This window comes from Notolabrus celidotus, chromosome 6 (assembly GCF_009762535.1).
Source record: "Notolabrus celidotus isolate fNotCel1 chromosome 6, fNotCel1.pri, whole genome shotgun sequence".
In the NCBI taxonomy this organism is placed as follows: Eukaryota; Metazoa; Chordata; class Actinopteri; order Labriformes; family Labridae; genus Notolabrus; species Notolabrus celidotus.
Window position 1 is genome coordinate 31,074,077 of NC_048277.1, and position 12,484 is coordinate 31,086,560.

Sequence of the window (12,484 nt, forward strand, 5' to 3'; positions counted from 1 at the left end):
AAATCCGCTCCATTAGCTTTTATTAATCTCTGTAGACAGACATCCACATTCTTAGCTCCTAGACGTTAGCGCCGCCTCCATTCTTTCTTTTTAAGCTTCTAGTCTAAAACACATTAGCATTAGCACATTAACAATGACATCTAGAGGCCAGAGGTCCTTTATGGTTAAATACTGGTTTCACCAGAAGCTCTTAGGAGGTGGCTGTTGATCTAAGAGGCCACATCCTCTTCAGACAATAGTCAATGGAGTCCAAGATTGCCGTCCAATTACTACCAGAGATAGTTTACTTAAAGACATACAGTGGTATTACACAGCTGTGTTAAATTCATGATTGTGGTTGGTCATGACCTGACAACAGCAAAAGCAGCGTCAGGGACAACCTGATCACGCCTTCAATCCATGCAAAGTAGTCCAGCACATTTCACCGCTGCCTGTTGACACTGTGGGAAAAACTTAAGTTTCCTTTAGCATTCTAATTTGGTCAGCATTTTGGCAAAAACTTCTCTTAAGAATCAGGAAGCAATGACGGTTACTCGGCACAGATATGAGAGCGGCCTGAGGAGATACTGCCCCCATCCATCTCTGATAAGGCATAAGTGGAACTAAAAGGTACAGAGTGTAGAATATAGTGGCATGCAGCAGAACAGACTTGTTATAAATAGGATAGGCGATTTATAAGTATGTTTAAAATAGTGTAGAATCACCTGAGTATAAAAACTGTTTTGTTTTTGCTAACTTAGAATGAGCCTTTTATATCTGCATGAGGAGCAGGTCCCCTTTCAAGGACGTCTCCATCTTGCGCCACCAGTAGCACAGAATGGACAAACTAGTATCATGCCCATTTTTGTATTAAGTGAGTGGCTGGACGAAGGGTACCGATTGAAGGAGGAGGAAGAGGAAGAAGAGGAGGAGGAAGAAGAGGAGGAGGAGGAGGAAGAAGAGGAAGAAGAGGAGGAGGTAGAAGAAGAGGTAGATTAGGAGGCAGAAGAGGAGGTAGAAGAAGAGGTAGAAGAGGAGGTAGAAGAAGAGGTAGAAGAGGAGGCAGAAGAGGAGGTAGAAGAAGAGGTAGAAGAGGAGGTAGAAGAAGAAGAAGAAGAAGAAGAAGAAGAAGAAGAAGAAGAAGAAGAAGAAGAAGAAGAAGAAGAAGAAGAAGAAGAAGAAGAGGAGGTAGAAGAAGAGGAAGTGGAAGAAGAGGAGGAAGAGGAAGAAGAGGAGGAAGAGGAAGAAGAGGAGGAGGAGGAAGAGGAGGTAGAAGAAGAGGTAGATGAGGAGGCAGAATAGGAGGTAGAAGAAGAGGTAGAAGAGGAGGCAGAAGAGGAGGTAGAAGAGGAGGTAGAAGAAGAGGTAGAAGAGGAGGTAGAAGAAGAAGAAGAAGAAGAAGAAGAAGAAGAGGCAGAAGAGGAGGTAGAAGAAGAAGAAGAAGAAGAGGCAGAAGAGGAGGTAGAAGAAGAAGAAGAAGAAGAAGAAGAAGAGGCAGAAGAGGAGGTAGAAGAAGAAGAGGCAGAAGAAGAGGTAGAAGAAGAGGAAGAGGAAGAAGAAGAGGAAGAAGAAGAAGAGGTAGAAGAAGATGAGGAAGAAGAAGAGGAAGAAGAAGAAGAGGTAGAAGAGGAAGAAGAGGAAGAGGAGGAAGAAGAGGAAGAAGAAGAGGAAGGAGAAGGAGAAGAAGGAGAATGGTTTTTGTGCTCAAAATAATTTTTATTGCTATACAATTTGACAGTAAATAATATTAAATCAATGACAAAAAATGACACCAACTTCATATTAGGGTCCTGCTCATCCTGTAGGGCTTCAAATTTACATTGCCAACCATTCACTGTACATCATCCCTTACATATTTTAGTGTTGAACTCATTGGGTTTTGCCTCTCTAAAGCAAATAATCAATAATCCGTTGTTGATTGAAAAACTAAAGCCTCATGAATCTTTAACTGCCAGTAAAATGAAGATGAGCCAAAATATATGATATACAAGAACTAGAGTCTAGTTGCCACATAGAAACCAATATTTCACTCCCATACATGTACAACCTCACACCATAAAAATCAAACTCCTGACACTCACACATCAATATCCTCTGATTTCACGGTCAGCTCCCCTCAAATGTGTGAAGATGAACACGAAATAGGGCCTGCCTTGCAGATTTGCGAGCCTCTGATAGCCGACGGGTTGCTGTACTTCCCTCTGTATATGCGACTGAGTTATGGGCAGGGTCACATATGGCTGGTTTCACAGGTCATGAACAGTATGAGCTGCTCCTCGGGGGCCTGGCTGAGCGCTAACTCTGCTGTGCTTCATGTGTGTGCTTCTATGGAACTCAGACTGGAGCAGATTATGTCCTCAAAGTCTCACGCATGCTTGAGTTCCTGTCCTGAATGATGGCCAAATGTGACCCTATATGGACCATATGAGATGAATGAGTGACTTTGATTGACTTGCGTTCAGGGACAGCTCTTTTGATGTGCTTTAGAAAAAAATCACTGAGATGTGCATCAGTGATGGGGAGCAAGTGATGTATAGTTGACCTCTATTGGAAGTCACACAGATGTATGTGCTTTCAAAGCAGATTTATATGACCTCTAACCCACACATGTGGTTAGTATTATAGACAACATTCATCACACTGCTAGGACCTTTGGCAAAGTTGTGTATTTTTCTGTGTTGGGATTAGCATTTCCATAAGTTTCTGTCTTGTCCTCTCAAAGTGTTTTACGCAGACTCCCCATGAATCTAATACTGCATCATCTTCAGAGAAAGTGCAACATAAAAACTCATTTTTCACTTTTTGGTTCAAGAACAAATCACAGCAAATTTCAGACTCAAAATCTGCCTCTTTCTAACATAAGCTGTTATGGCATTTTAATTTCTTCAGATCCTAAACAGAAGCAGCAAAAGCAAGATGAGAATTTGTATGCATTGCTTTCATCAGTGTCGCCTGAGAGGAATATTACTTTCCATCAAATTCCTTGATGCCTCACAGAGGGGTCCTCATAAATCAGCATGATAACAGCTTGAGAAGTGTTGAGAGATCGGCTGTGTCTAGAGGGAAGTCTTAAAGGCTGAAAAGGACTCTGGCTTACATAAGCATTGCTTTTAATTTAGTATATGAAGTAAGGTATGCTTTTTATTTTTCCCTCCATGGGCCTTCTCTAATGTGTATCGGGAGCTCAAGAGAAAGACTTTTGATCTCAGCTTAAGCTTTCAGAACATTAGATTGAAGCATTTAAATGACCTTGGTCAACTTAAATTGAAAACCGTTATTCATATCAGGCAGAGGCGGAGCTTATGTGGGTAGCAAGGTCAAACATTTCGACTGCAATCTGGTCTCAATGGGAGTTTTAGTTCTTTCACATCACACACAGTAAATGCTAATATAGTCTGATGATTTTTGGCACAGTAAATAACTCACACCTCTGATACTCTTTAAGCTCCACTGTATGCAATATGCCATATGGAAGTAATTAGGCCACTCTAATGGGAGTAGACCCAAGAGCAGACCTCCAGCCAAACCCTGGAGGAGCTGAACAATACAACACATTTTATAAACAGATATCTCAAAGGGGTTTCAATACTGTGCTGGCCCAGTTCTGGATACCATCGCCCCCCTAAAGCCCATAAAGATGTTACATCCTGGCATTCAGATTTGGTTATAATTTCTGTGTTTCCATTTTGAGTTACTTCTTGGTTTATTTTCCTGCACCCTCCCCTCATTTCAAAGTCTCAATCCATCACACCTTTATTCCCAACCTTGGTGATTTCTGCCCCTGCCATTCTTCTGTATGTCATCCCTTTTTTATGTCTGGTGTCCACTTTGTCTTAGTGGTACATATTCCAGTGTTGTTTTTTAATTTATTACCCAATAATTCAGACCAAATTTAATACCTTTAACTTTGCTTTGGCCAGCAATTTGGCCAAATTCTAACCCTGTCAGCACATATTTTAGTCTGCCTCTGAGATGTGAATCAGCATTTTAGTCTTTTGTCTGCTGGCATCAGTGTGGTAAAAACAACAATGTTCCCAAGGCCAGAATTTGCAGCTACTTGCCTCTCAATGCATTTGTTTCTGTAGGTCTTCACATTTTTGGTAGCAATCAGTCAAAGGATTTATTTTATTTTCTATACTTCCAGGAGAAATGAAAAACCAATTGAGATTTTTTTTTTAAAACACTCTTTTTGAAGTGTCATGGTCAAGGTAGGTGGCAGCACAGTTAAAGTAAAGTCCTCACTGAAGTTGTTATGGTAAATGAGGCTAAATTAGAAACTTTTTTTTACATGTGGAAGTCCAAAAATGGAGCAAGACTGTTATTTCTCTTTAAAGATGTGTCTTAGATCTATCTTCTCTCTCTTCTGTGTCCAATCCTAGTGATAAAAAGTTAAGAATAGGCTCCATGTGACTTTAAAAAGTCATGGTTTTTGTTTGTACTGGAACATCCTCCCCTGCTTTGCCAACTTTTAAATCAAGTCAGATAAACGGTTCAAATATACCCGTACTTTCAGCTCAACTAGCTTAAAAAGTGAATTGGCTTTTGAGCCAACATTATTCATTTAGCTTGTAGACTGAGCAAAATCACTCTGGTTTCCAGGTGGGATTCTTGCTATGCAGACACCAGCAGACAAAGTATAATCTGTTTTCACTGCCGTTCAACAGATGGTTCTTGTCTGCCGGATGGAATACAACTCAAATTTGAATTGATTGCGACTCTTTCTATTTACTCACTTCAGGAAATCTCTCTGTCTCGAGAGAAACTGAACATAAACCAACGGTACCATCAATTGTCATCATTTAATGGTACCTTTTTCCGTGATCGTCCATGTCGGAGAGCTAAACGGCTGTCATAAATGCCGTGCAGACACGCTGTTGGTGAAGTGCGGTCCATGTCGACGGGCAACCAGTGCGACTGCTGGAAAGTGTTCTCAATTTGTTAAAGTGGCAACTATGACAGTGAGATTACAGAGCACTAAAAGCATTGTCACAACAAGGACACAAGAGTGCTTGAAGGTGCACTTTTGTGGCATTAAACAGCAAAAAACTCCAGAGATAGTTAAAACAATGGGATGGTCATGGGATTGCAGTGTTTAGATGCCTTTTAAAATATCAACTTCTGTCAGTAAGTTATATCAAAGATGTCAGTCAGTCTTGTTCTTGATGTTACTTCTGAGTTTGACCCACTTTTCTTCAAGTCTTGAGAGGCCTTTTTGAGTTGCTGGCTAGAAAAATGAGAAACATGTTAATTGATCGATTCTGCAAACTATTGGCTGTTGGGAATCCCTCACAGCCAGAGTGGTTCAGTCGTTCTGTTTCTCCCTCAAATCCCACAATGGAAACAAGTCGACAAACAAAAAGAGAAATCAATGGACTTTCTTTGGCAGCTTTGAGAGAGGTGCTTAGCATCACACAGTGTTTGCCTGAGGTGAACATCCCTGAGTGTATTATGGTGTTGCTCCATTGCCCTGTTCACATCCGCAAGCTGTTTTAAACCCATTTGAAGTGAAGCACACAGGGTTTTAACAACTATCAGCACTAGTGTGAATAGCCTCCTAGGGCCCTCTCGCTCTATTTGGCCATTGGAATGGCTTCTCTTCTCAGTTGAGCATCTATATATTCCAGTAGGAGTGTTTTAAGAGGAGTGTTTACGTTAAAGAAAGGTGCTTCATCCAGCACTACACACTGAAGCATCATTTAAAAAGTCTACAGTTTCAACCCTTTATCAAGAATACTTTTATCCTTGGTCCATTGTTCAAACATTTTGGATTAGAAACATCATTGCAGAGTGGAAAAATTACATCATAGATGATGTAAGTCTGTTTTTTCTCTCTCCTTTCCTTTTATTATTTAATCTCACCGCTGACAGAGACTTCAAACTTTCATTGTCGCCCGGGGTTTGTAAGTGAGATTCAAACAGTCTTCCTCCCAGTGATTGAGGAGCCTCATAAACCTCACACATCTTGGATACATCCCTTCGGTACTTTCAGAAACCTTGCCTTCCTCTGGAGGACGGTGGAGGGTGTAATTCACTTTACAATATCAAATGATCACTGCTTGTGATTCTTGTCTCCTGGCTAACTTGTCGGGCATGAGTTTATGGCTTTTAAAAGCAGAGGTGAGCTGCGAGAAGGAAAGCGTCCCCGGATGTGTCCTGAAGGGAGATGAGGCCCAAAGTGAAGCTTTGCCTTCAGGTCATTGAGCAATAATGAGTGTTATCAAGCAAGTGCCAGAAGACAAGTGACACTGGTGGAATTTATGAGAGGCCTTGCAGGATGACCCTAAGCAGGACCGATCATTCTTCACCGGAGACAGGGCTAAGGCTAGGAGAAGACTAATATGGCAGGATTGTGATTAAATAGACCCTTGATTTTATAGGCTTTGGCAGCAACAAGCGAGTCGGTATTTATTGGCATAGGTATAAATTGTAAAAACTGAACATCTCAGTGATTACAGTACTCAAGGTGATCTCCATTGGGAAAAATATCAATTTCTTGAACAGGCTGATGTTGGAACAGCAGTTACATTGAAGCATCAGTATGCTGCAATGAAATGGAAAAATAAATCATTTTGACTCTCATCAAACACAAGTGCTCTAACATTACTTTGATAACAGCTTGGACAAAATCATATCTAACGTGTAACAAGAAGCAGATTGACATCATGATGCTGACAAAAGCACACAAATGTGGTCTCATCTGCATCTACCTGTCTCTGTATCTGGAGCCTTTTTTTATTTGTCAATTTCCCTGCTGTCTATGAATCATCACCCTTAACAAGAGGGTATAGCCTCCTTTGAAATTCAAATCAATGTTATAAATAACAATGCGTGATGTACTGCATTCTGTATGTATATATATACAGTTTTTATGTATATCCACTTGTTATGTGCAGATTAGGAGCAGTGAGCTGCTGTAGTGGAGAGGAAACAAGTGAAGGGGGAGCTACAATAAGCGGGTCTCCCAAGATTTCTGCTTCAGTCTGCAGGGCTCTCTTATCATGAATTTGTTTACTATTAAGTTCACCATTTTTCTTGTTTACAAATGTTTCTTTTTACCCCATGGCAGGGCTACAACATGAGGAAACAGGTTAGTGTATTCACCTTACATTAAGCTACACTTGCTGATTGTTTTAACATCTACTGGGAATTTGCCACATTAGAAAAGATGGCAGCAACTAGATTTACCAAACAAGATCAAGGGCCAAAAATAAGCTAGCTATTCTGTGAGGTGGTAATATGGCACAGCAGTATGCCTACTTTAACATACTTCATGTACTAACTTGCGGATCTAACAAGCTCTGAATAACAATGCACACGTTGTAAAGCAGGGCTGAAACTAACCCCATTCTTGATCTTGGCAAGTCAGACAATGCACGTCTTCATTTTCCCTTTATACTTGCATGCTTATCAAAAATAATACTAATAATAATAATAATAATAATAATAATAATAATAATAATAAAAAAATGTATCTATCTTTGTCTGTGGTGAGTAAAGATGCCAAAGGAATAGCGCTACAACACTACAGGTAAAGAAACATGCATCAGATAGGGTAGTAGCTGAGAGACAATCACACACAGAGTGTACAACACTGACTTACCACAGGGTAGCGAATCCTTAATTAGCACGCCTCCTGCAGAGAGCGCCATCCCTCCACACCAGACATAACCACGCTACAGAGTATAGAAACGATATCAACAAATTGCTAAAGTGCATGTGAAGGGCTAGAATGGCAGCCACCAACGTAAAGGCATAAAAAGAATAAGGTATGGACCCCACACTGGTGTATGTAGGTATTTTCGGCACTACCCAGCGACAGGGTGCCATAAACCCCTGCACAGTGCCACAGTGGCAGGGAGGGAACAACCCCAGGTCATTTTAGCAGCTTTTGCTGATTAGAACCAAGGAGAGTACATCTCAGGCCTAAAATATCCTCCTGCAGATATTATAACATAATACTTGGCAAACTGAATCATAGAGCCTTTGATGGCTCTAGAATGAACTAAAATCAGTGGAACAGCTAAGTAAGTAACACTTTGTCCAAAGGGGGACGTGTAGTCCTGTAAATATTCAATGGCAAAACATCCATTGTTTGTACAGATAATACAGTGTAATTAACTACAATGCCAAAATGTCCTCCTCACTGTAGAATTGAAAAACTTATATGTATCTGTACAAAATATAATACCATAAAATCTACTGTGAGAAGATATTTTAGTCTGGAGTCACCAGAGCCATTAGTGTAGCATGGCTGAAAAACTGAACTTGCACCAATACTTAATATCCAATTATACAGCATGTTTAACCCTCCTGCTATGTTCCGGGTCAGATTGACCCATTTCAAAAGAAACAAGAACAATAGTATTTTTTCAGTGTGAAACTTCTTCTGTTTGGCTTAATTAGCGTCATCAACATATAAAATAAAAATGGTTAATTTCACATGTTTATGTCACACAGATAATGTTTGTGGGTCAATTTGACCCAGCAGTCAAAGTGGACCCTAAAAGGAGTCAGAAGTGTCCAATAATAGTTGTTTCTTTGCGACTGTGTGACATATTTCACCCCACCTTCTCTGTACCAGTGGGCAAACTCCACCCACATTGAGTGGACACTCAGCAGGGGAGGGGCAAAACATATCAAGATTCTCTGTAAGGGAGTCCTACCAACAGTTTACTTTTTTAAGTTTTAATGTGAATACTCACAAAAAATAAATGAGTTATCCTCATTGAACTATGATCTGTGAGAGTTAAAGAACACCATTGCACTAAATTAGTAATGAAGTTAATAATGAGATTAAAAAAATGTTTATTGTTTATTTTTTTTTGGGTTCTGACACTTTTGGATAACTAAATGTGCCCCGGGTCAAATTGACCCAGGAACATTATTGCTGTTCCTGAGAAACAAACATAACAGAGCTCACCATGATTACTAAGATGCTTAATCTCTGGTACTCACCTCGTAAATAGAAGAGAAATGTGTACTACTTGTAAGTTAATGTTCTGAGTTTGTAAGGAGATACTTAATTTGTATCTTTACTGAATATTTGATCTTGATTTCCAGACAATGGTCTCTGTGCCTGACACTCTGACTTCTCTATTGTTGACTGTGGCTGTTTGCTTAATAAAGCAAGTGCATTTGCTCAGCGTTGCTTTAAATTGTTTCCCTGCAGTTTAAGGTTCTTAGTTTAATGGAGAAAGCACGACTGCCACTACAACAGTTTGCGTTCTTTGATAAACTGTTTCTCATCTCACAGTTTTTTAACATTTGGCATGGGAAAATGAGAGTTCAGTTGACTGCTGCTTTTATTAAGGAAAAACACAGCACCAGCAATGAAACTTGGGACCTCTTTGTTTAAACAGATTCTATTTGCACTTCCCACTCACAAAAAAAGGCTTTGGAGTCTGCCTCTCTCCATCACCTTGTTTTAAAATGGAGTGCTCATGGCCAGCCTTGGTGCTCTGTGTGTGTTTGAACATAAGACAGCTGATCAGTGAGAGGTGTAAATTGAAAGAAGGAGATAATGGGTCACGGAGCAGGATGTGAGGACCACCTGTACATGAATTAACAAGCTGACATGTGGTCATTATGATAGAAAATTAAAACCATCAATTATTGTAAACACTGCTAATAAGAATTTTCTCAATTACACAGAAACAGTTAACATAAAAAACAAATCACAATCCAATTTCTTCACTGATTTCAATCATGGTTAAGTGTTTGCAGTTAAATGTGTTTTGGTCCTTTTGTATTGGAAATGCTAATTTATGTTTCCACTTACTTTACAATATGTTTTTTATTTTTCTATCTGAAAGTATCAGTGTTTTGTTGTGTTTATACATGATTTTAGTAATTCTTTATCGTAATAAAACATTAGCCTAGAGGCTTCTGTTTTAGCCACACTGTTCATTGGATGTGCCAAAATTTATGATATCATTAAGCTTGTAAGTGTAGATGAGGAACATTCATCCTCTTCTTTTATTCCAGCCAACAGCAATCTGCACTGAATATTTGCAGGTTTGCCAATGTCCGAAAATGTGCATTGTGGTGATAACAATGGCCCGATATAGTCTCCTACTTCAACGGGCATGTAGCATGTCTGCCACATTGTTTTGGACTATCAACGACCACAGCTCTCCCTTTTAATTGGGATTGAAGTAATGAGCAGTCAGCAAAGTTTCTAAGACGCGTCTGACAGTCAGTGTTCATTATCAAACTGAAGCTTGCAGCACCATTTAGCTCTTCTGCAGCTGACGGACCAAACACTGGCACATTACTCACAGCATGACAAAGAATGGAGGGATACTGTCATGACTGTTTAGGATATCCATTATCTTTTAGCCCCAAGATGATGCACAGACTAACTGAGTCATTGAGCTGGTGGTGTGTATTCAGCTGACTTTGATGTTTGCCTTGAACAACTTTTTAACAAAATCAGAGACTTAATATGATGCTTGTTTGACACGTATTTGGTATTTTTGACAGGCATGATACACCTCCTCCTGAGGCGTGACCTTATCGCAGCAGAACGTATAGTAATTAAAAGTTAATCTCTGCATGCATGCGCTAAAAGTGGCCTGATGTGATAAATTAGATGTTGCACACCTGCTGGCCTGTTTTCATTCACAATGATCAACAGCTGCCACGCTGCAGAGGAAACCTGAGTGACACTTGACTTGCAGATGAGCTGTTTAGCAGTGTTTGTTCTCTTATCTCATTGAAGAGGCAACATGATCAGTGTATGACTCAAGGGACAGGAAACATGGTGGGTTTTCATCATGTGGCTCAAACAAGATGGCAAAAAGTGGATTGGACACTTCCACTTAAATCTGAATAGAGTGATTTTCTCTTTGAGGGCTTTTGCTTGTGTTCATGCTTTTCAACAGCCAGACAAAATTTAACATTTATCCCCACTTACTAAGCAGAGAGATGTTAGAGTCGGGAACTATCATGAGAGTAAGGTCACTGACTCACGCGGTCAGTGCAAAAAAACAGTTCATGCATTCATTATTTGTAGAATGGAGTATTGCATTTCCTTGTTATTATAGTGCCCTATCAAGTGTCCTCATACTATCCAGCTGGTCCACAATGATCCTGAACATGAGCAAACAAGAACTGGGAGAAGAGATACAACTCCTCCCGTACTAGTTTTTCTGTTCTGGCCAAGCACACATTTTAAATTGAGTTTGAAGTCTTCTTTTCATCCACATAATCCATGCAGATTCTATTTCATCTTAAAAAGCATATTCCTGGAAGACTGCCATTACAGCCTGCTTCTGGATGCCCAAAAGTAGTATGGGAGGAAGTGCCTTCAATTATCAGGCATTTTTCCAGAGAAAGATTTGGCTGCAGGAAGCAGAAACCCTCCCTACTTTTGAGAGGTGTCTGAAATTGTCCTTTTTGATTTAGTAAAGGTTTGCCTTGGACCAGCATTTGATTATGCTGCTATAGGCTGAGAATGCTGGGGGACTTTCTTGACAGAAATCATCCTCTCGCTCTTTGTCTGTATCCACCAGTGTCCCATTAATGCATGTATCTGACATGGTATCTTCCCCCAGGTTTTGTGTTCCCTTGTCCTGCAGTATCCTGGGTATTGTTAATGTGGACAAGATGTTGAAATGCACCCTGCTTGGCAATAATTATCATTATTCATAATAATAATAATACTTTATTTATATAGCACTTTTTCAGGTAAAAAAAAAGTGCAAAGCAAAATGAAGCGATTCAAAATAAAATAAAAACTTAAAAACACACAAACTTATAAAAAAACAAACTTAAAATCAGAGCCAAAATTAAATAAAATCACACAATAAAAGCTTTCCTGTAAAAATATGTCTTGAGTAATGACTTAAAACACAGGGCTGACTCTGCAAGTCTGATCTCCTCTGGCAGGCTGTTCCAGAGAGTAGGAGCTCTGACTGAAAACGCCCTGTCGGGTCCTTGGAACAGCTAGCAGGGCACTGCCAGAGGATCTCAGACTGGGACCAGGTTTGTCGGGGGATAAAAGCTCAGTATAGATATAGAGAGGGGCAAGTCCATGTTGTGCTTTAAAAGTCAATAAAATTATCTTAAAATCAATCCTAAAATCAACAGGCAGCCAGTGTTGTACAATAATCGAGATGGGAGGATATAAAAGCGTGAATGAGTTTCTGAAGATCTTTAGCTGACATTAAGGACTTGACTTTTGATATATTTCTGAGCTGATAAAAAACAGACTGGACAACTTCATACTTATAATACCAATACTACAGTTGTTATAATTAATATAAGTTATATTTCTGCTTTTATTTGTAATGACATTACAATTTTAAGTCGTTATTTGTCATATTTTTATTGACTCTTATAGTCATCCATCTTTCTTTGTATCATAGCCGGTTGATGCAAATGGCTGTCCATAACCAAGCCTGGTTCTGCTCTACATGTTTTCTGCTTATTAGAGTGTACAGTTCCTCTAGACTTGATCAATACATTGAAATAACTTTTGCTTGGTTGAGCACTATATGAATAA

At 39.6% G+C, this 12,484-nt stretch overlaps 1 protein-coding gene across 1 annotated transcript; it reads left to right on the forward strand.

Moving 5' to 3' along the window:
• Positions 1-1,005: 1,005 nt before the first annotated feature.
• LOC117814053 (cilia- and flagella-associated protein 251-like) lies at positions 1,006-1,692 on the forward strand (the record flags this gene model as incomplete). The annotated part of the gene is made up of 2 exons (XM_034685164.1): positions 1,006-1,248; positions 1,282-1,692. Coding segments are annotated over 2 exons (654 nt in total), but the record flags the coding sequence as incomplete, so codon positions are not given.
• Positions 1,693-12,484: the final 10,792 nt, after the last annotated feature.